The 23,250-nt window shown below is 37.8% G+C and overlaps 1 protein-coding gene across 1 annotated transcript in view; it reads right to left on the bottom strand.

Moving 5' to 3' along the window:
* Positions 1-8,724: 8,724 nt before the first annotated feature.
* Positions 8,725-23,250, bottom strand: part of LOC311300675 (NACHT, LRR and PYD domains-containing protein 3-like) — a 31,719-nt gene continuing 17,193 nt past the window's right edge. Inside the window, exons 3-8 of the mRNA XM_084425114.1 lie at positions 21,953-21,997; positions 19,905-21,720; positions 19,572-19,739; positions 13,170-13,343; positions 11,314-11,487; positions 8,725-8,856 (exon numbers count right to left, since the gene is read on the bottom strand). Of these exons, the coding sequence (XP_084281240.1) occupies positions 8,850-8,856; positions 11,314-11,487; positions 13,170-13,343; positions 19,572-19,739; positions 19,905-21,720; positions 21,953-21,997 (2,384 nt within the window). The 3' untranslated portion in view covers positions 8,725-8,849. The remainder of the gene's footprint in view (positions 8,857-11,313; positions 11,488-13,169; positions 13,344-19,571; positions 19,740-19,904; positions 21,721-21,952; positions 21,998-23,250) is intronic.

The following is a 23,250-nucleotide window of genomic DNA, read 5'->3' on the forward strand; positions in this document are numbered from 1 at the left end:
AAGGCTGAGACCACAATCGAGCTATTCAATTATATAGGTTTTACTGACCCCAATAACGATTTTATGACAACTAATCTTTTGTCTAAATTACAATCTTTGTGGATGTGGTTGTAGTTATTAGCTGGCTAATAACAAGAAGCTGTGAGTGTGGTTGTAGTTATTAGCCTAGCAAGAGTGAGACCTAGTAGCAGCTAACGTTACAGTTTAGCTGCTACCCAGCAATTTTACATCAGTGGGAGAGGCAGAATTGTTCTTCCTTTTCAATATAACTTAAGTTGCACATGATTTCCAATCGGTTTGGTTTATTAAACATCTTGCATTATGATACAGGAAATTTCTGGCTTTATAAGAGAAGATCCCAGACTTGTGTGCAGCCTACGGATGCTCCAATCGCTGTAGTCTCAAAACGAGAGCCCATGGGATCACCTTTCACCTGTAAGATATGACAATATTATGATTATATTTGGGATAATCGTTAGTTACTTAGTGGATGTATGTACAATACTGGTCCTGTTACACAGGAACAGCGGGGCTATGACATAATAGTATTACAAGATTGTTGTTGACCCAAAGCTTTTTAGAAGTTTGTTTACACAATCGCTGAATGTTTCTTTTGGACACCTTTTTATAACTAGTTTAGTGTGGTTGTCTTATTCTAAAGTACATACATGCATACATGATGCATACATGGTTTTAATTATTCATAAGTATGCAGTGTCATAACTACATCTCTGACGTTTATAACAAACCAGACCGTTTGAAAATCAGTAGAAAATTTAGCAAGTTATGGTTATTTAAATAGTACATGCACCATTAAAACACAATGTTACGAGTGACTGTGAGCTGACTGTGGCAAGATGGCCGCCAGGTAGCCGAGACTCTTGTTTATGTGGACAGATGTGACGTAATGACGCAAAGAAATGCTTGAATTTCCTGCAGAAATCCACCATTAGTTAAAAACATTATTACAAGCTTACCGTTTTGAGTTTTACAAGTCAAGCTGTATTTACAGCATCATCCGCTAGAAGGCGCCGAACACAAAACAGCCAAACGTGTGAATGAAAGAGCAGGAAACAGATTTTCATCACTATTACACACTCACTATATGCTTTTAACCTCTGGTTTACTGTTCCCCATCTCACAAGCTCTATATGAGCAGTTGCTTTGCTACTTTTGTTCTTTTTAGGCATGCCGTGGTTTACAGTAGTGGTTAAACTTGGTATGAGGGACACTGGTATGAAATTTTAGATAGTTTTATATAAATTAAACTTTATTGACAACAACAACATTTCCTATATCAATATCCTAACCAATAGAATAGCCTTAACTTATGCTTAGTCACCTAAAGAGCATCTTACATGGTATACCGTAAGCTTTTCTTGAGATCTTGCTGCCTCTTACTTTCACACAACAACTATTTATGAGGCTATCATGAAAACATTGAGAACATAATGAGGGAAATCAGCAACAGTGTGTATTATTTTTCTACATGTTGTTTTAGATCAATTACAGATCATTTTGTATTTTTAAATTATACAGTAATTGCTTTTTTCAATAAATACATTTCCTCACACCAATACATGAAATTTTATTGGAATCTGGAATAGCCTTCCTGATCATGTTTGAGGCTTAGACAGAGGGTACGCTGGCGCGCTTTGGCTGCCGCTCCTCTCACAGTTTGTTTGTTTTTATGTTGACGTGGGGTTTTCTACCTGCTGTTTTTAGTCTTCTGACTTGTTGCAATGTCGCGGGACTATTTTACATTCGTTGGATTATTGCTTGTATCTGCCTGCGTTCTCTGGAGGACCCTGGAGCCTTATCGGAGGAGTTTACCCTGTGGCCTTACTTTGGACTTTCGCTGCCTTGGGACTGTTGCGATCCTGGATCAACGAAGCATGGCTCTAAGGTACACTGCACACCAGTTGCTGAACTTAAAACAAAACTACTATTTACAAAAAGATGCTTATGAACTCTGTCGTAACGCTGGCCTGCTGAGACAAAGACGGTACATACATCGGAGTTTTGGCCGCAGATATGGCCTCTCTTCCTCTAACAACATCTGCGTACCTATGTGTCGCCGTCAGGCTAAAAGCGCATTTCGTACTGGTGCTGTCTTGAGTAACTTATCTTCGTTCATTCGATCAGAGTTGCATTCTGCGATGTGCCAGAGCCCCGTAAATGTTGCGTTGCTCAATGCACGCTCAGTAAACAATAAAGCCCTGCTTTTATCGGATATCATCGCAGAGCGAAAACTGGACTTATTGTTTTTAACTGAAACATGGCATAAACAAAACGACGGTCTCCTCTTCAACCAGATCACTCCAGAGGGGTATGGACTGTTTGATCTCCCGCGACCTACTGGTCGAGGTGGGGGCATTATTGTGGTTCATAATCTACAATCAAACATCAGCGCTGTGAGTGTACCACAGTTCTCATCATTTGAATGCCTTGTTTTGAATATTTCTGCTCCAAAGGCAATTACCATCGCTACTGTCTATCGACCACCAAAGGCAAATGAAGCTTTTATGACTGAGTTTGCTGATTTGTTGTCAATGTTGTGTTATAAATTTGAGAGAATCCTCATTCTAGGGGACTTCAACATACACATTGATGAAAATGACTGTGTGATGGCAAAGGACTTCCTATTTTTATTAGACTGTTTTCATCTTAAACAGTTTATCAGCGGCCCTACACATAACAAAGGTCATACATTAGACCTTGTGATTGCAAACGAAGCAATTGTATCACAGCAGTGTTCAGTTGATATTGGTCTCTCTGATCATCTGGCAATCTTTTTTAATCTAGAACTGCCTCTTCCGCCTGTGTCTTCCTCACACTCTGTTCATTTTCGTAAATGGAAATCAATTAATCCGTCAGACTTTGCAGACACTGTTGTTTCCTCTCTTAGTGGTCTTCCGTCAGCTCCTCTGGAAGATAAGATTTTGCACCTGAATACTGTTCTTGCCTCTAATTTAGATTATTTTGCTCCCTTGAAGTCACGCAGAGTCTCTTTTACTCGTTCTGCCCCTTGGTATAATGACGACCTGCGCTTTAGGAAAGCAGCTTGCCGTAAATTGGAGCGCAAGTGGCGTGACTCGGGCCTGAATGTGTTTTATCAAGCCTGGAAAGATCACCTGGGGGAATATAGATCTGCAATTGAGTCTGCCAGATCTGTTTATTTTTCTCAGATAATAGATAATAATCAAAGAAATCCGAGGCATCTCTTTCATACTATAAACAGACTTCTCACATGTAATGTTGGTACCTCTCTGCCTGTCTCAAATCAGGTGTGTAATGACTTTCTTCATTTTTTTAGCTCAAAAATTGACAATGTTTATAAAATCATTCATGCTATACCTGGTTCCTCTTCTGTACTTTGCTTGCCTAGTTTCTCTGGCACATCCTTTACTGCCTTTTCTGAAGTTGACTCTGAGCTGCTCACTAGCGTGGTATCATGTATGAAAGTTACCACTTGCTTACTTGATCCCCTCCCTACAAGCTTGTTTAAATCTTGTTTTGACTCACTGTGCCCAGCTGTTCTTGGCATTGTCAATGAATCTTTGTGTTCTGGTGTTGTCCCAGCAGCATTGAAAACTGCTGCTGTAACACCTGTTCCGAAGAAGCATGATGTAGATTTGGACAACTTAAATAATTATCGCCCGATATCAAATCTTCCATTTGTGGCAAAAATTTTGGAACGTGTTGTGGCTTTGCAGCTACACAGTCATCTCACAGTAAATAATCTTTTTGAGCCCCTTCAGTCTGGTTTTCGGAAATTTCATAGTACTGAGACAGCCTTGGTCAAGGTCACCAATGATCTGTTAATAGCCTCAGATTCTGGTTCTCTTTCTATTCTTATCCTCCTTGATCTTAGTGCCGCTTTTGATACTGTTAATCACAATCTTTTACTCAACCGTCTGGAAACTGTCTTTGGTGTTTCTGAGATTGTTTTAACCTGGTTTAGATCTTACCTCTCTGATCGTAAGCAGTTTGTCTGTATGAGTGGCTTTCGGTCTGAGCTCGGCTCTGTCCGTACGGGTGTTCCTCAAGGTTCAATCCTAGGCCCGTTACTTTTTAGCATTTACATATTTCCACTTGGACTGCTACTAAGATCACTTGGGCTTAATTATCACTTTTATGCAGATGACACTCAGATTTATATTCACTCTAAACCTGGTCAAAATCTGGATGTTCCTTTTTTAACACATTATATTTCTGAGATAAAAACATGGATGTCCCAAAATTTCTTGTGTCTCAATAGTGATAAGACTGAGGTCTTGCTTATTGGCACCCCTCATCAGCTTCGTAAGGCTGGTTCACTAATTTTAAACATAGATGGCTCTGATTTGGAGGCACAGACTAAATTAAAAAACTTGGGAGTTATATTTGATTCTAGTCTGTCCTTTGACTCTCATGTGCGGTACATTGTTAAGAACTCTTTTTTTCATCTCAGAAACATTGCTAGACTCCGCTCTATGTTATCCCTCTCGGTGACTGAAAGGCTTATTAATACCTTTGTTTTTTCTCGCATTGACTATTGCAATGCACTTCTTGCTGGGGTTCCTAAAACCACACTTAACAAATTACAATGTGTACAAAATTCTGCTGCTAGGATTTTGACTGGAATCAGGAGAAATGAGCATATTACCCCGATTTTAAAGTCTTTGCACTGGCTCCCGGTCAGGCTCCGAGTTGATTTTAAAATCCTTATGCTCACATATAAGGCACTGCATGGTTTGGCACCTCAGTATCTGTCTGCGCTTTTAACTTTATACACACCTAAGCGTCATTTACGCTCTTCACAAGCTGGTCTATTGGCAGTCCCACAGACTCGATTGCGTACTGTGGGGGACAGGGCTTTCTCATCCTATGCTCCTAGGCTTTGGAATGCTCTACCTCCAAATATCAGAGATGCACAGTCTCTGAGTAATTTCAAATCTCTTTTAAAAACGCATTTTTTTAGGTTAGCTTTTACTTGATTTATTTTTTTTTTATTTATTTTTTTTTGCATCTTGTTGTATTGTTGTATTGTATTTTATTGTAGTGCTGTATTTTAATTTTGCTTGTTCTAGTATGTAAAGCGCCTTGAGAAGCTGCTTTAAAGGCGCTATATAAGAATAAAGTTATTATTATATTATTATTATTATTATTATTGATACATTTGAAGAGTAAGTATTTGTAATATTGTAACAAAATTTTGTAATGTATTTGTGCCCGTCTAATTACAAACCATTTCATTTTCAGACTAACTGGACCTGCTCAAATGATGCTTAAGCTTTTCTGTCTGTATCACTTTTTATGATCCACATTTTATAATAATAATAATAATAACTTTATTTTCATATAGTGCCTTTAAAGCAGCTTCTCAAGGCGTTTTACATACGGAAGCCCTGAACCGCAACAAAAAAAGAAAAAAAAATCTGTAAAAAAAGAAAATAATCTAGCATCTCGAGATTAAAGTCGAAATATTTAGAGATTAAAGTAAAAATATTTCGAGAATAAAGTCTTCCGTAGAAGTTGCGTGTGCTTGGCGTTACTTCACATTGCCACACATGCGTGTGCGTGCGTGTGTGTGTGTGTGTGTGTGTGTGTGTGTGTGTGTGTGTGTGTAAACTGGATCTACACAAAATAATAGCTTTTTACTTTTATCTGGGCTTTCAACAAAAGGAAATTCTACAGGTCTACCAACATGGCATTAGGCTATAGGACGTTATAAAATATACTGCGCCGGAATAGACTTTAGCCTACAGGCGAAAACACTTTTCAGACTGGTCAAGATATCCAGCTTTATGATTGAATGAATGAATGAATGCATGAATGAGGCATTTATATAGTGCTTTCATATGTCTACTGTAGGCCTACGCTTAAAAGCACTTTACAATCATTTCAGGGAATCTCTCCTCAACCACCACCAGTGGTTATTATATTTGAGAAAATCACGGGATCCGGCCAAATGATTGGATACAGAATGATGCACTTAAAATGTATCCAGAACGTATTTACAGTGAAGAGGGAGACAGTGCGGTTACTGTTAAGTATTCTCGACCCAGATAGTGTTGCCCAGAGCCATAGAGAGAAAGAGTTGCGACACTCCCATAGACCTCCATTGTAAAAAATGGCGGAGCTTTTAACCGCCTACTTCCGGGATATGAAGATCGGATTAGTTCCAAACACTGTCATTTGGTCGTTGGACACCATTCACTTACATTGCTGCGCGTCGAGTTGTTCCAGAGGTAAATTGCTGAAATATCGACCTCTTTTGAATTGTCAACTGTCTATATTGTATCAGAGGCCCTTTGCGATGCTTATACTGGTCTTCATTTTTATATGCACGGCGTAATTATTTATATTTTATGTTGGTTGTTTCAACCAATTTTCAAGCACTGCCTGCTAGCTAGCTAGCGCGACTTCGTCAGCTGTGACAGTAAGAGCTCGTAATGAATCGCTGCCACCTTTATAGCGACTTAATTCATTTTAATCTTAATTAAATTTTTTGGGATATACTAACTTTTCATTATGTTTTGTTGTCTTGAGTGAAGCAGCTTGTGTGAACAATGCTGGACATCTAGGATTGTTATGGCCATCACCAGTCCTGTCTGTTTCATGGATCACCTGCCCCTGGTTTTTGTTTTTCTTGTTCACACACACTCACACAAACAAACATTTTTTGTTGTCTGTCATTGTTTAATAAAACGTATTTTATTTGAAAACCTTCATTTGTATCAGCCATGCTTAATTGATGTCTCAACTCTCAATAGCTGTAACAGAAGTTACAAGTGTTTTGTTAGTGAATTGCTTAAGTTACTTGGATTGAGTTACAGCTACCCTTACTCTTAGCCTACTCTGTACACTAACCCAGAGCCATAGAGGAAAATCTTCACTCTGCACTTACCTATAGACCCAAACATAAAAGCGTAAATTCGTTTTTAATCTGTTATAGTTTTGATAATATGTGTATGGCTTAATCTTAAAATTATATTCTTAGTCTTAACATGATCATGTTTCACGTTGTGGTCCTGGGGGTGGCCACTTTAATCAGAAGAAGTGAGCTATAGCTTCTAAGCGAATTCTGAACGGACCGCCACCACAGACCTCTTTGCGTGATCAAAGGTAGGCTAATGGCTGAAACGGAATTTATAAGCAAAATCACGGGAATCAATAGCCTAATACAGCCCAGTTGTGCTAAAATAAATATCATGAGACGTCCATCATCAGATGAATGATAATGGAAAAGTTAAGTTAGAGCCGCTAAAGCCAGTGCTACTACCCATGCGAACATGAACACTAAGCTTTTCCCTCCAAAAATATAGTCTAAAACTTATCTCCAAATGCAAAACTGACATTAACAAAATGCAATAATGCAATAACAGCTGAAAAAGTACTTGGGTGTGTGTTTTATTTTATATTTACCGTTCAATAATGCAATCGCTGCTGTCTGTCCCATAGAAGAACATGACAGCCAGCGTATGTTTTGGAACTATTGGGGCTTACATGAACCACGTGACAGCCATAGCGGCGACATCAAAGAGTGTCGCAACTCTTTCTCTCTATGGCTCTGGTGTTGCCTATTATAGACGAGCACGAAAACACGTCAAAAACACTGCCACATAAAGTTTCGACCAGATTGTGAACCTACTCCGGCGGAGTCTGTGTGCTCATCTATAGGCAACGCCATGGTAATGCATGTTGGTAAATTGGCACCTGTCGAATTTTCTTTTTGTTGAAAGCCCAGATAAAAGTAAAAAGTAAATATTTCGACTTTATTCTCAAAATGTTTCGACATTAATCTCGAAATGTTTTGACTTTAATCTCGAAATATTTCGGCTTTAATCTCGCAATATTTCGACTTTATTCTTTATTTCGTAAAAAAAATAAAAAAAATCAGTTTCAGGGCTTCCGTATTTACATAATGGAACAAACAAATTAAAATACAACACACACAAGAGAAAAATAAATAAAGATAAAATAAAATACAATAAAAAAATGTAAGTAAAAGCTAACCTAAACATTTTTTTTTAAATGAGATTTAAAATTACTTAGAGTCTGTGCATCTCTGATATTTGGAGGGAGGGCATTCCAAAGCCTAGGAGCGTAGGATGAGAAAGCCCTGTCCTCTACAGTACGCAACCGAGTCTGTGGGACTGCCAATAGACCAGTTTGTGAAGAGCGTAAATGATGCTTGGGTGTGTATAAAGTTAAAAGCGAAGACAGATACTGAGGGGCCAGACCATGCAGTGCCTTATATACACTTTAACTTATTTTCTAACCAGTTGGTTTCAAACTCATTTTGTAATTCATTAAATGAACTTATGAACAGGTTCTAAATTATGACAAACACACTCTTTGACCTTGAATTCAACTCTACACAGCCACTTATGCACACAAACACACACACACATAACTCTGCAACGCTCTCCAGCCTAACACTCACAGTACTACAGTGTCAATAGTGTAAGACATCATATAAATGTTATTTTCATTGTATTATAAATACAATTCATATGGAACAGTTACATAATTGCCTATATATAAGGCCTATATATAAATAAACAAAATAATAAACCATTCAACAAAATATATTAGCTAAATACGTCAAACAATGAGGCAGGGTAATTGCATTATTATGCATATTACACAACATTATGTAATTGATATTCATTTACTGACTCCCATCAGCAATTCAGTAACAGCGTTCAGTCAGAATTTCTCTACACAAAACCTGATGACACTCATCGGATCTCTCTGGATAATCAGGATATGGTTGATCCTCAAACACGTGTATCATATTTCTGTTCTCCTCAGACAGAATGAGACAAGTGTCTGCTGTGTTTAGATCCAGTGTGAGATTACTAGTATCTGAAGACCAGAAGAGAGAAAAAAAATCAACATTAACCACAGATACGTGTGTGTGCTAACATACCTGTGTCATATTCCAAGATTTACACTATAAAAAACAAACATTTACTTAACAAGGATATTAATTATAATAAACAAATTATAAATGTTACATTATTAATACATAAAGACATACCAGATTTCTGTGGTTTATAGATAAAGTTAATTAAGGCGAGACACTACAGGTGAATAGGGTAAATTTTTTAGCTAGCAGATATCACCATAAAACTTTACCAGTTGATTACCTACATTAAGATGAGAAAAAAATGTATTACAAGTTTTCTGTAATTTAATGTTTAAATATGCAAATTAGACAATATCTAATTAAATATGCGCTAATTTGCATACTTTTTAAAAAACGAAATCTGAGTATTGGATAAAGGCAGGTTAAAAAATATATATTTTTTGGATATCTACTTTTGTTATCCTGTAAATCAGAAAATACTGTCAATAGCCTTAAAATAATATATTATTGCCTTTTTTTTTGGAATAAAATGTTATATAAATCATATATAAATAAATATAATTAATAAAATATAATTATATAAATAAAGGAATAATATATTTACAAATCCCTCTGTAAATGTCTTCATAATATAACTAGGTACAAGACTGGAAAGTTTGGTGTAAATAGGTGCTACTGATGTGGAGATTTCGGACTTGGAGTATGAGAGAAAAGTCATTTTGAGAAAACGGGCTTTAAAGATTTATCATCAGCCAATGAGATTGCGCATTCAGCCCTTTTACTTTCACGATTGGTTGCTGATAAAAAGGAAATGACCATATTTGGATCCGACAGGATTGTACAGGAGAGAGAGAGCTTCCTAACGGTGCTTCTGATGACAGGCTGCCGGCAGCGATTAAGAACGCCAACTTTTGTTGAATTTATGAGAAATCTACAGACGCAAACAGACAAAGTGTAATAAAATAAAGACCTAAATGTGTATTTCGGACTTTTTTTCCCACCACAAGTCTAAAAGAAGACATGTTATTGAAGACAAATATCTCAAAATTGACCAGTAAAAAAAAAAAACTGTTTTTGCCTGCCGTGTCTCGCCTTAAGCAATATCACATGAGCAAGAGTGAAAAAACAGCGAGGATCACAATGATCAAAGATGCCTGTCTAATGCTTATTTATAAGAAATAGTGAAGACGAATGAAAGAACCGCGTGTGTGAGACCCAAAACGTGTGTTAGCTTGTCAATTGGTTTTAAACACTATGAAGGAACTCAATCAATAATGCCATGTAAAACCTGTACAGTAGATCACATGTGGCCACTCAAAGAGGAAATATGACAAACCTGTAAGCACAACATGACCAAATAAGAAATCCATTACTTTTGAGAAAAATAAAGCCTACCCTTTCTTAAAGGGACAGTTTAATAGTAACTTTAATAATAACTTTATTTATATAGCACTTTCAAAGCTTCTTAGCATAAAGTGCTTCACAAAGGCAAAAAGACAAAAAATGCCTTACAAAATATAAAACCATGAAAAAAAATATATAATTCTGATACACAAAAATGAAAATTCTGTCATAATTTACTCATTCTCATGTCATTCCAAACCTGTATGGATTTCTTCTGCCAAGCAAAAAATATGATATTTTAAAGTTTTGGTGACCACTGACTTCCATTGTATGGGAAAAAATCTTCTTAAGTGTTCCACAGAAAAAATTCAGGTCATAGAGGTTTGGATGATGTGAGGGTTAGTAAATTACGACATATTTTAAATGTTTGAGTGAACTATCTTTTTAAGAAGGCCTACTTATTGAGATTGATATCGTAATAAAGAAAATAAGTAATCTTTTCCTTCATGCATCTCTACTTCAGACCCTTTCGACGTTTTACTCCACTGTACACTTGTAGTAGCCTGGTAATACCAAACTCTGCTACTTCGCTTTGCTTCGTAGACAGAGTCTGGAATGGCATAATAGAGAAGTGTTTTCTCTCTTACTAGGGGGCGCTTGTCTGAAGTTTAAAATCATTGGTTACCCGTAAGCCAATCACATGACGTTTGGTTATGGCGTGTGTTATGCGCATGCTCAGCCGCATCTAACTTCCACTGTAAACACATGCATGATGCGAAAACAGAACCATCGAGCGAAATACCGGAGTGAACATGGCTGTGAACGACTTTTGCAGATTATGTGAAGTAAATCTACACATCCACGGTACAATCAGCATCTACGTCACGACTCTCAGCCCGCCCTCTGTTCGTTGATTGGCCCGGCCGTCCGAAGGCCGCTGGAAAACTGAAAGATAGGCTGCTATCTCAGACTGACTACAGAAGCGAAATGAAATTGAGCGGAAGAAGGAAGTCTGACGTAGTCAGGCTACACTTGTAGATGGTAAGACTGAAAAACAAATATGAATCTTGTCAATCACAGGATGAGATGAATCTTTCTGCTCAACATACTCAAGTTTGTTCAGTGTACAGTTCGGATCGTTCAGTTGATCAGAGAGCATCTTGACTCCTGATTCTCCCAGGCGATTGTATTTCAGCTCCAGCTCTCTCAGGTGTGAGGGGTTTGAACGCAGAGCTGAAGCAAGATAACCACAGCCTTCATCTGTCACCTTACAAAGACACATTCTACAAACATAGACAGAAATAAAGAAGATATATGAGACATTAGAACTCACAACAAAAGCTTGTTAAATATTTTGAATAATTACCCATCCATTTAATATAAACTGATAAGAGTTCAATATTTTCCATTTCATAAACTATAAGTTCTGCTGAAAGGAGAATATGGTTCTAATCACCAGTTGATCTATACAGCCATCTACCAGATACAGAGGATCATAAGCAAATAGATTTGTATCTCCTAAAAGAAATAGCCGTGTTCGAGTAAGTTTGAGTTTTATGTTCTGAGTAAATGAAGTGCTGTTGACACTCACACATTCTACACAACAATATCCTTCTTTTCATTTAAAGAGATTGACTCTTTTACATACATATACAAAATTAATGCATTAAAGAATTTACTTAACATTAAATACACTCACCTAAAGGATTATTAGGAACACCATACTAATACTGTGTTTGACCCCCTTTCGCCTTCAGAACTGCCTTAATTCTACGTGGCATTGATTCAACAAGGTGCTGAAAGCATTCTTTAGAAATGTTGGCCCATATTGATAGGATAGCATCTTGCAGTTGATGGAGATTTGTGGGATGCACATCCAGGGCACGAAGCTCCCGTTCCACCACATCCCAAAGATGCTCTATTGGGTTGAGATCTGGTGACTGTGGGGGCCATTTTAGTACAATGAACTCATTGTCATGTTCAAGAAACCAATTTGAAATGATTCAAGCTTTGTGACATGGTGCATTATCCTGCTGGAAGTAGCCATCAGAGGATGGGTACATGGTGGTCATAAAGGGATGGACGTGGTCAGAAGCAATGCTCAGGTAGGCCGTGGCATTTAAACGATGCCCAATTGGCACTAAGGGGCCTAAAGTGTGCCAAGAAAACATCCCCCACACCATTACACCACCACCACCAGCCTGCACAGTGGTAACAAGGCATGATGGATCCATGTTCTCATTCTGTTTACGCCAAATTCTGACTCTACCATCTGAATGTCTCAACAGAAATTGAGACTCATCAGACCAGGCAACATTTTTCCAGTCTTCAACTGTCCAATTTTGGTGAGCTCGTGCAAATTGTAGCCTCTTTTTCCTATTTGTAGTGGAGATGAGTGGTACCCGGTGGGGTCTTCTGCTGTTATAGCCCATCCGCCTCAAGGTTGTGCGTGTTGTGGCTTCACAAATGCTTTGCTGCATACCTCGGTTGTAACGAGTGGTTATTTCAGTCAAAGTTGCTCTTCTATCAGCTTGAATCAGTCGGCCCATTCTCCTCTGACCTCTAGCATCAACAAGGCATTTTTCCCACAGGACTGCCGCATACTGGATGTTTTTCCCTTTTCACACCATTCTTTGTAAACCCTAGAAATGGTTGTGCGTGAAAATCCCAGTAACTGAGCAGATTGTGAAATACTCAGACCGGCCCGTCTGGCACCAACAACCATGCCACGCTCAAAATTGCTTAAATCACCTTTCTTTCCCATTCTGACATTCAGTTTGGAGTTCAGGAGATTGTCTTGACCAGGACCACACCCCTAAATGCATTGAAGCAACTGCCATGTGATTGGTTGATTAGATAATTGCATTAATGAGAAATTAAACAGGTGTTCCTAATAATCCTTTAGATGAGTGTATATCGTTATCATTTATAATACTTCAATATACTGAATGAATGAATCTCAAACCTCAGTATCTCCAACTGACAGTTTGGGCTCTTCAGTCCATCAGATAGCAGCTTCACTCCTGAATCATGCAGCGCATTGTCACTAATGTCCAGCTCTATCAGACGGGAGTTTGATGATTGTAGAACTGATGCAACAATTTCACAGCACTGACCAGTGAGTTTACAGCGTTCCAACCTGAACAGAATAATAAAAAACTGGATTATTACAAATTCATTTTTTATTTATTGACAAAATTGGGATGTATCATTTTTTTAAAGATACTTGTTTTGTTATTTTGAAAATAAATGTGAATTTTGATTGTCAGCAAAGTTATCTCTACAGCCAGATAAAGTAGTGAAGATGAAAACGTATATATGTTAACATTAAAACACAATATTATAAAACAGTTTAAACATAGTTAAACATAAATGTGGAAACATGAAACTGTAGTCTTATCCTTTGAATTTAAACCTTTTGTTTTCCGGTGAGGGACTAAATCTTGATACACACGCATCATGAAAAATCATGCAACACATCTAAAAGAATATACTAAAGCAATAAGCCCTACAAAGTTATGGTTTACAGTTTTGCTTTTCTTAAATCACTGTTAACTATGGCTTCACTGGGCTTATTGCTTTTGAAAATATCAGATTATCTGGCCCCAGTTGAACGAAAAGTTTAATCTGGATCAGAATTTATAAATTTGGAAATCCCATGTTTTGCTATCCAGTCATCTTAATTTTGGGCAGGTTTTTCCAAAGAAAAATAGGACTGGATCAACCTGATCCAGATACACACTTTCCAGATTACCAAATCTGGATTAGCAGGGCTCCGAATGGGGTTGAATTCAAAATGTAGGCTACTGGCTAAAGAACAACAGGTGGAAGATAATTTATGGGTCACTTTCACACAGTGTTTTATTTGAAGAGAGAAAAAACAACATAAACAAACAATATCCCCTTCCATTTTGGATTTGGATTTAAATAATCAACCCCTACGGAGGCACTAAATGGACATGGTGATGGGGGAGAAAATATGAAAATTCCATACAAAAAACACAAAAGTTTCAATTATATTTTTATTCCTGAAATCCACCCTTCTGCTGGGATCAGGATAATCCTGATTTATTTTATTTTTTTATCAAATATCTGGATCCAAGATATCCTAGTCTTATTAAATGTTTTGAACAACACGAACCGAAGATTTTTTCTTTTGAACAATTGCCAACAATTAAACAAACAGCTGCCAACAATTAAAAACAATTTGCTATAGGAGAGGAAGAATTTACTAAACTCGTTAAATCATCTAAATCTACAACATGTATGTTAGACCCTATACCGACTAAGCTACTGAAAGAGATGCTTCCAGAGGTCATAGATCCTCTTCTTAATATCATTAATTCCTCTTTGTCTCTAGGATACGTACCAAAAAACCGCTTGTTAAAAAAATGCAACTTGATCCTTCAGAATTAGTCAATTACAGGCCGATCTCGAATCTACCTTTTCTGTCAAAGATACTAGAAAAGGCAGTATCTTCACAACTATGTTCCTTTCTAGAAAGAAATGATATCTGCGAGGATTTTCAGTCTGGATTTAGACCATACCATAGTACTGAGACTGCTCTCGTTAGAGTAACAAATGATTTGCTCTTATCATCCGATCGTGGTTGTGTCTCTCTATTAGTGTTACTCGATCTTAGTGCTGCGTTTGACACCATTGACCACAACATTCTTTTAAATAGACTAGAAAACTATGTTGGCATTAGTGGAATTGCACTAGCATGGTTTAAATCATACTTATCTGACCGTTATCAGTTTGTAGCAGTAAATGAAGAGATGTCTTATCAATCACAAGTTCAGTATGGCGTACCACAGGGCTCAGTACTAGGACCGCTGCTGTTCACTCTGTACATGCTACCATTAGGAGATATTATTAGGAAACATGGAATTAGCTTCCACTGTTATGCCGACGATACTCAGCTCTATATTTCTTCAAAACCTAACGAAACTTACCAATTCACTAAATTAACAGAATGCATAGCTGATATAAAAAATTGGATGACTCGTAATTTCCTACTTCTAAATTCTGAAAAAACAGAGATTCTAATTATTGGACAAAAAACTTCCTCTCGTAATAACCTAGAATACTGTCTAACACTTGATGGCTGCTCTGTTAAGTCTTCGTCGTCGGTTAGGAACCTGGGTGTGCTCTTTGATACTAATCTTTCATTTGAAAGTCACGTGTCTAATATCTGTAAAACCGCATTTTTCCATCTTAAAAATATATCTAAATTACGTCATATGCTCTCATTGACAAATGCGGAACAATTAGTCCATGCGTTCATGACCTCAAGGCTAGATTATTGTAATGCTCTACTGGGTGGTTGCCCTGCATGCTTAATAAACAAACTACAGCTAGTTCAAAACGCAGCAGCTCGAGTTCTTACCAGAACCAGGAAGTATGAGCATATTAGCCCGGTTCTGTCAAAACTGCACTGGCTCCCTATTAAACATCGCATCAATTTTAAAATATTGCTGATTACTTACAAAGCACTAAATGGTTTAGCTCCGCAGTACTTGAGCGAGCTCTTAACGCATTATACTCCTTCACGTCTATTGCGATCTCAAAATTCCGGCCAGTTGATAATACCTAGAATATCAAAATCAACTGCTGGCGGTAGATCCTTTTCCTATTTAGCACCAAAACTTTGGAACAGCCTTCCTACCATTGTCCGGGAAGCAGACACACTCTGTCAGTTCAAATCTAGATTAAAGACACATCTCTTTGACATAGCGTTCACATAATACATTATAGACTTCTATAATTCAATACTAGGCTGCATAGATTAGGTCAGCTGGAACCGGGAACACTTCCCATAAATCCTGATGTACTTGTTACATCATGAGAAGAATGGCATCTACGCTAATTTTAGTGTCTTTGTTTATCCCAAGGTTTTCCCGCAGCCTGCCGGATCCAGGCCGTTTCCAGATCTGATGAAGGACCTTCGCCTGGACCCGGTGTCAACGCAGTGCTGAAGTGCCAACTAGTCTCTCCCTATGGAGGATCCCTTTCCCACTCTACAGATAACGCGTCGTCGGGAAAACTCAATTTGCGTATCTACCCCGAATTGATAAAATAAAATAAAATTCTGAATCAAAACTATAAGGAAACACCAGTAATTTGTTTAGGTTTGGTTTGTAGGGAATTCCAAACCTGCACACATATATTCAAACGCACATAACTATAGAACCCGTTCTTAATGCGCATCTGAACGCCATCAGCGTTTCTCACAGGTTCGCGTTTAAAGTCTGTGTAGAGAGAATGGTGTCGTCTTGGCGGCCCTAATTTAAAAACAAATGATCGTTGCGACGGAAGCGAATCAATCAAAACTAACTTTAGCTGGAAAATAACTTTATTAAAGAACCGCTATAAAGCCAAAACAATCTTACGTTAAATTATACATTTATCTCTGTAAAGCTGCTTTGAGACAATCTACATTGTTAAAAGCGCTATATAAATGAAAATGACTTGACTTGACAATTTTAAGATTTGGTCCAATTTGATAGCCGAAATCCGGTCTGATAACTTTTGAACAACTGGGCCCAGCTCGTTAGGAGAGACTCCGTGAACTGAACGAAGTGTGTCAGATGAGAAAGAGACACAAAATGTGCACAGCAATGGGCCTCCAGAACCGGAGATGAGAACCACTGTTTTTAGAATAATTTACAACAGCTTTAAAGGAGCTGTATGTAAGAAATGTATTTCAATTAATCATAAAAAGGCCCTGATATGTCACTAGACATTAAGAAATCATGTTAATTTCAAATACTTATATCACTGACAACAGTAGTCCGGCCAGGATATTGTCATTTAAAAGTGATAGTTGCAGCCCTCAACTGATGTTGATGTTGTCATGTTGTGTTTTGGCCTGATGCCCCACCCTCCACCTACCTACCAATCACGAAGTCAGCTGTGTTTCAGCATCCGGGTTGCCAGCTCTGCTCTAGTTACCACAGCTGCAGCTACAAACGTGTCAGCCTACGTTCCTGCTGGATCCTGCAGCCTATCTGGCAACCTCGAGTCAGGGGGAGGGGGAGGGGATACACTGCCCTACAGTAATTTGAAAGTGATTGCAGTACCAGTTTTGGCCACAATCTTACATACAGTTCCTTTAAACATGACTGGGCCAATCATAATCAAGGACCAAAAAAAAAAACCTTTTTATTAGGGCTGTGAAAAGATTAATCGCGATTAATCGCATCCAAAATAAAATTTGTGTTTACATAATAAATGTGTGTGTACTGTGTATAATTATTTTGTATATATAAATACACACACATGCATGTATTTAAGAAATATTTGCATGTATATACTGTATATATTTACATTTAATTTATATAAATATTTGTATATATAAATAACACATTTTTCTTAAATATATACATGCAAGTGTGTGTATTTATATATACAAAATAATTATACACAGTACACACACATTTTTTATGTAAACACAAACTTTTATTTTGGATGTGATTAATCTCGGTTAATCTTTTCACAGCCCTACTTTTTATAATAAACACATAAATGTATAATTCTGGTCTTATCTTCTGATTGGTCAATCCAGTGTACCAGTGTTGATCTAGTTCAGTGGTTCCCAAACCTGTCCTGGAGTACCCCCAACACTGCACGTTTTCTTTGTCTCCCTAATCAAACACACCTGATTCAACTCATCAGCTCATGAACCCATGTGATAAAGAGCTGATGAGTTGAATCAGGTGTGTTTGAGTGCACAGGTGAGAGTGCAATCATTCCCAGGAATGAGGGCCTATGGGAAATTAAGTCCACATGAGAAAGTCAATATTTGGGTGATGGCTCCCTCTGGTGGTGCAAAGGAGCAGTGTGGGATCCTCACTTGTAACAATCATCTTGCTTACAGTGATATTGGAGGACCAAATTTAGTATTTTTAATAAAATATACATGTACAGGCAGATGAACCCAGAATATGAACACAATGTGCAAAGAGTCATGTAAATTGTTTTCCCATAGGAAACCATTATAAAGAAAAACAATTAACATGCATTTAGCGCACTGAATTCAAATTCTGGGTTCAAATTCAAATTCATCTGTTTGCCTGTATATATCAGCCTTTCTCAAAGTGGGTGCCGCGGCACACTGGGGTGCCCCCTGACTGTGTTAGGGGTGCCGCCAAAAAATTACGTAGGCTATAAAAAAAAAAAAAATCTGACATTTCATATATAAATATATTTGAATTTACATAAATACATTCTTCTTCTTTTAACCCTTTCGCACATACGATCACATTTAATGTGATTAGAACGGTCAGTGCATGACGTGATCAACTGCTAAATTCAAATGTGCTTTCGCGTTGGCTGGAGCTGAGCCAGAGGCTCGCTCAGCTGTCATATATCACAACTTTTCAGTGTTTTCATCCACATAATGTTTGTTTTAGGTTTCAGACATAGGTACTAAAAAAACAATACATTTAGAGTTTGTAAAATACACACTGATGTCAAAGGAAGAGGCAATAATAATCCTTTCCATTATAATTAGTTTTATTAATATCAGATACACATTGTGTAAGTAACTTTAAAGTTTACTCTATTCTTCTCCCAGTTCACCTGCCACTTACTTTGATGTATTTCGGGAGAAGTGGATGAATTCACTTGTTGTAAATCCAACAGATCCGATTCTCTGAACTGCATCTGCAGCACAAACTAACATGGCGGCGCCCATCGCGCATACAGCTCAACTAACGCGATCGTTATAATGGTGTTCAAAAAACAAAACACTTCCACTTGCATATATTTGACAATCGGAATATCAGATATTTCATGCAATATCTAACAAATTTGTGAATATTTTGAATAAAAAAGGAAAAATTACATAAAAGCAGATCATCATTCATTCAGCTCTGTTGTTGCTGCGGTGTGTCACGTGACAAGCAATGACGCGTCACCATGGAAACCTTAAAGTGACACGTTCTAAATAACGGTCACCTTGAAAAACTCACGCTGGGGGGTCAGCCAGAATATTTTAAACTTACGTGTGAAAGGGTTAAACATATGAACGGATTAATTGTAAATGCATTTTAGATAAATATATATATAAAATCTGCATTTACATTTGGGTTATGCAGTGTTTTTAAATTATATTTTACACTGGGGTGCCTTGAGATTTTATGCACTTTTGAAAGGTGCCCTGACTGAAAAAAGTTTGAGAAAGGCTGGTATATATTATGCATCATCAATATGGTGTATACTGAATTTCATGTAATAAAATTGCTATCTATGTGCATTAAGGCACGTTAAGCATTTTCATGTTAAACATTTTAGAACGTCCCAGTGTTTTTAGTGATTGAAATACTGAGGTGGGTGTTGTATAAGGATTGAATGAATCTCAAACCTCAGTGTCTTCAGCTGACAACTCTTCAGTCCACAAGAGAGCAGCTTCACCCCTGAATCACGCAGGTTATTGCGACTCATGTCCAGCTCTATCAGGGGTGAGTTTGGTGTCTGCAGGGCCAAAGCCACAGTTTCACAGTGTGTGTCATCAAGCCCACAGTAGGAGAGTCTGTAAAAACAGGATATTTGTCCATGGCATTTATAGTGAATAGAAAATACAGATTTTACTCTCCAAAATCAACAACAACAAAAATATATTTCACACTGCATCTTATGCTATCATTTATTTAAAGAGTTAAAAACTTTGTTAAACAGCTGTCAACAAGTTTCTTACTCTGCTTTTCTGCAGCATCTTACAGCTGGCAGAAGATTCATTTGGCCTCCCGGTCCAGTATTGTACATACTCAGGGTGAACTCATCCAGCACTTCCTCTGACATCAGCAAAATGTAAGCAATCAATGAGCACATGGAAGACGAGAGTGTTCTTTCTGGAGATGATCTAAAGTATCTTTGTATTTCTGTATATAATGAATTGTCGTTGAGCTCCAGTAAGCAGTAGAACAGGTTGACTGAAGCTTCAGGTGAGATGTCCTCGTTTTGTAATTGTTCTTTAATGTGTTTGGTTATTTCTGTGACGCTGTCTTTGCTGTCTTCAGTGTGTGTGAACAGGCCTCTGAGTATGTTTTGATTGGATTCCAGTGAAATGCCCAGCAGAAACCGTAAAAATAGGTCCAAATGTCCTTTCTGACTTTGCATCGCTTTCTTAACAGCCTTCTTTAGTAAATCATGGAGAGCAACATTTTTGGGGGGTTTGTATCTTTTAAACAAAGACAGTAACGGGTTTTTTATTTTTTCACTAAAAAAGTCCAGTTCGTCCATATTCTTGTTCAGGTAGCAGAGGAACACATGCACTGCAGCGAGGAACTCTTGAACACTCAGATGCACGAAGCAGAAGACCTTCACCTCATGGTGTCCAGCTTCTTGCTGAAAGATCTCAGTGAGCATTCCTGTGGACTCAAAGTCTTCACTCACATCAATACCACATGTTTTCAGATCTTCTTCATAGAACACTATTTTTTCCTTCTTCAGTTGTTCAAACGCTAGCTTAGCTAACTTCAAAATCATTTCTTTATTGGAATCTAAGAGCTTGGTACGTTCTCTTTCTGTTTTTCCTTTACACTTCTGGCTCTTCATGTTCATCTGTATCAGCAGGAAGTGGATGTACATTTCAGTGAGTGTCGTGTTGATGTTCTCTACATTGTTCCCAACTGAGATGTCCTGAAGAACAGTGGCTGTGATCCAACAAAACACCGGAATGTAACACATGATGTAGAGACTACAAGATTTCTTAATGTGTGAGATTATTATGGAGGCCTGAGTCTCATCTTTGATTCTCTTTCTGAAATACTCGTCCTTCTGCTGGTCAGTGAATCCTCGCACCTCAGTGAACAACCCCACACACTCAGGAGGGATTTGATTGGCTGCTGCTGGTCGTGATGTCACCCAGACGTGAGCGGATGGAAGCAGAGTCCCATTTACCAGACTTGAAAAAAGTTCATCTATAGATGATCGCTCCTCAAAGCTTTCAATTTCACAGTCAAAATCCAAAGTCAGTTGACTCTCATCCAGTCCATCAAAGATAAACGCAAGCTTACAACTAAATATCTTACATATCTTTGCTTTTTCCAGGTCCTTCAGTTCAGAATTCAATTTCTGTAGAAACTCCTGTAGACTGATCTCTCTGGCTTTAATGCAGTTTATCTTTCGGAATGGAAGCAGGAAAACACAATCTATATCCTGATTGGCTTTTCCTTCTGCCCAGTCCAGAATGAACTTGTGCACTGAGACCGTTTTTCCAATGCCAGCGATGCCTTTGGTCAACACAATCTTTTTCATATTTTTGTTCAGACTAAATACATCATTGCATTTTATTGGCCTGCTCTGTGATTTATGGGGTTTAAAGGCTTTATCAATCTGCAGAATCTCATGTTCTTGATTGACTTCTTTAAGATCCCCCTCCGTAATGAAGAGTTCTGTGAAAACATCCCTGAGATCTGCTTCATTTTCCTTTTTACACTCAAAGATGTGCTCTACTTTCTCCTTCATCTGCATTTTGTGAGTTTCCAAGAATTCCTGCAGCCAGAAATCATCTGTTATGAAAAATATAAATAAACATGTAAAGGTGTGAACAAAACAACACTAGAAATTTAAACACAAAGGTTTTCACATTAGAATGATTATCATTAAAATCAACTGGAGCAAACACATGGTATTTAAATTCATAGTAATGAAAGCAGTTCTGTTCTGTACTGAGATCAATATACATCAAACATGTTAAAATAATTTCTGATTCCACTGTAAGGATGTTTAAGGTTAATTTACCTTGTTTTCTTGGGCGTTTCTCAGCTGGCTCGAATGATGTTTGCACTGTGAAGAGAGAGAAAAGAATGAGACTTTATGTTCATCAAGGTATACTAAATAAAGCTCTGCATCGTGTTTCAACACTTCATTAAACAGCACAACTATTAAACAATGAACTAAATCCGCATATTAGAATGATTTCTGAGGGATCATGTGACACTGAAGACTGAGTATTCTGCCCTCACTGTTAGACTCAGACACAGCTATGCAGATAGATAAACTCCTCGACAATTGACAGGTGTGATGTCCTTTTATAAATATAACCTTATATCCTTCAATTATCGACAGAGTGAAACTACAAAAAGAAATGAATAAACAGCATGTAGACTGTATTCTAATGTATGTTCACATGTATTTATGCAAAGTCTGGCTAACATTCTTCAAAACTAAAAACTATCAAATATAATTTTATTTAACATAAATGTTCACGAATATTGTCTTCAAGACTCATATTAAACAAAATACTCACAAGCAATGCTTTCTGTAAGACAACAAAGAAGGATGAATATAGATCACGTCAGAAGTGGATTCTGCTGTCAGCCATATTTCAACATGTGCTGTTTTTCTAACTCTCATGCTAGTAAAGGTTAAACATAACACTTGTAACAACTACAACGCCTCCTGCTGGAGGGAGAGAAAACTACTCCAGCACACTCCCCACCTGACGTCCATAGGATGTCACCCTTAATTCTTAGGACCGTTGGCTACATTCATTGGAGTTGCGCAGCAGAAGTACAGTCTCTGTAACTGGTCTCAAGAAAGTTTTGCACGTACCCCCAGAAGCAACTTTTATCTCTACTTTCCTGACTTTTCCATCTCGACTGGGGAAGGTATTGATCACAACTCCCATGGGCCATTGGCATCTTTTGGCTTGGTTGTCTTTTAGAAGTACAAGATCTCCTACTTCTAGATTTGGCCTGTTCGTCTGCCATTTTCTTCGATCTTGCAATGTTGGCAAGTATTGAGTTCTCCAGTGGTGCCAAAAGAAATTAGAAAGATGCTGCACCTGTCTCCACTGGCGTCCGTACAAGTCTGACTTGCCAAAGCTTCCAGGAGGGATAGGTGGAGATCCAGTCTTCTGGGTGAGGAGTGTAGCAGGTGTAAGAATGAAGGGACAGTCGGGATCAGATGAGACAGGAATGAGAGGTCGAGAGTTTACGATGGCAGTTACTTCTGAGAGAAGGGTAATGAGAACTTCATGGTTCAGCAGCTGAACTGAGTTGGTAGTTAACATTGAGTCGAGAATACGCTTCACAATC

This window comes from Rutilus rutilus (genome assembly GCF_951802725.1).
Source record: "Rutilus rutilus genome assembly, chromosome: 12".
NCBI lineage: Eukaryota > Metazoa > Chordata > Actinopteri > Cypriniformes > Leuciscidae > Rutilus > Rutilus rutilus.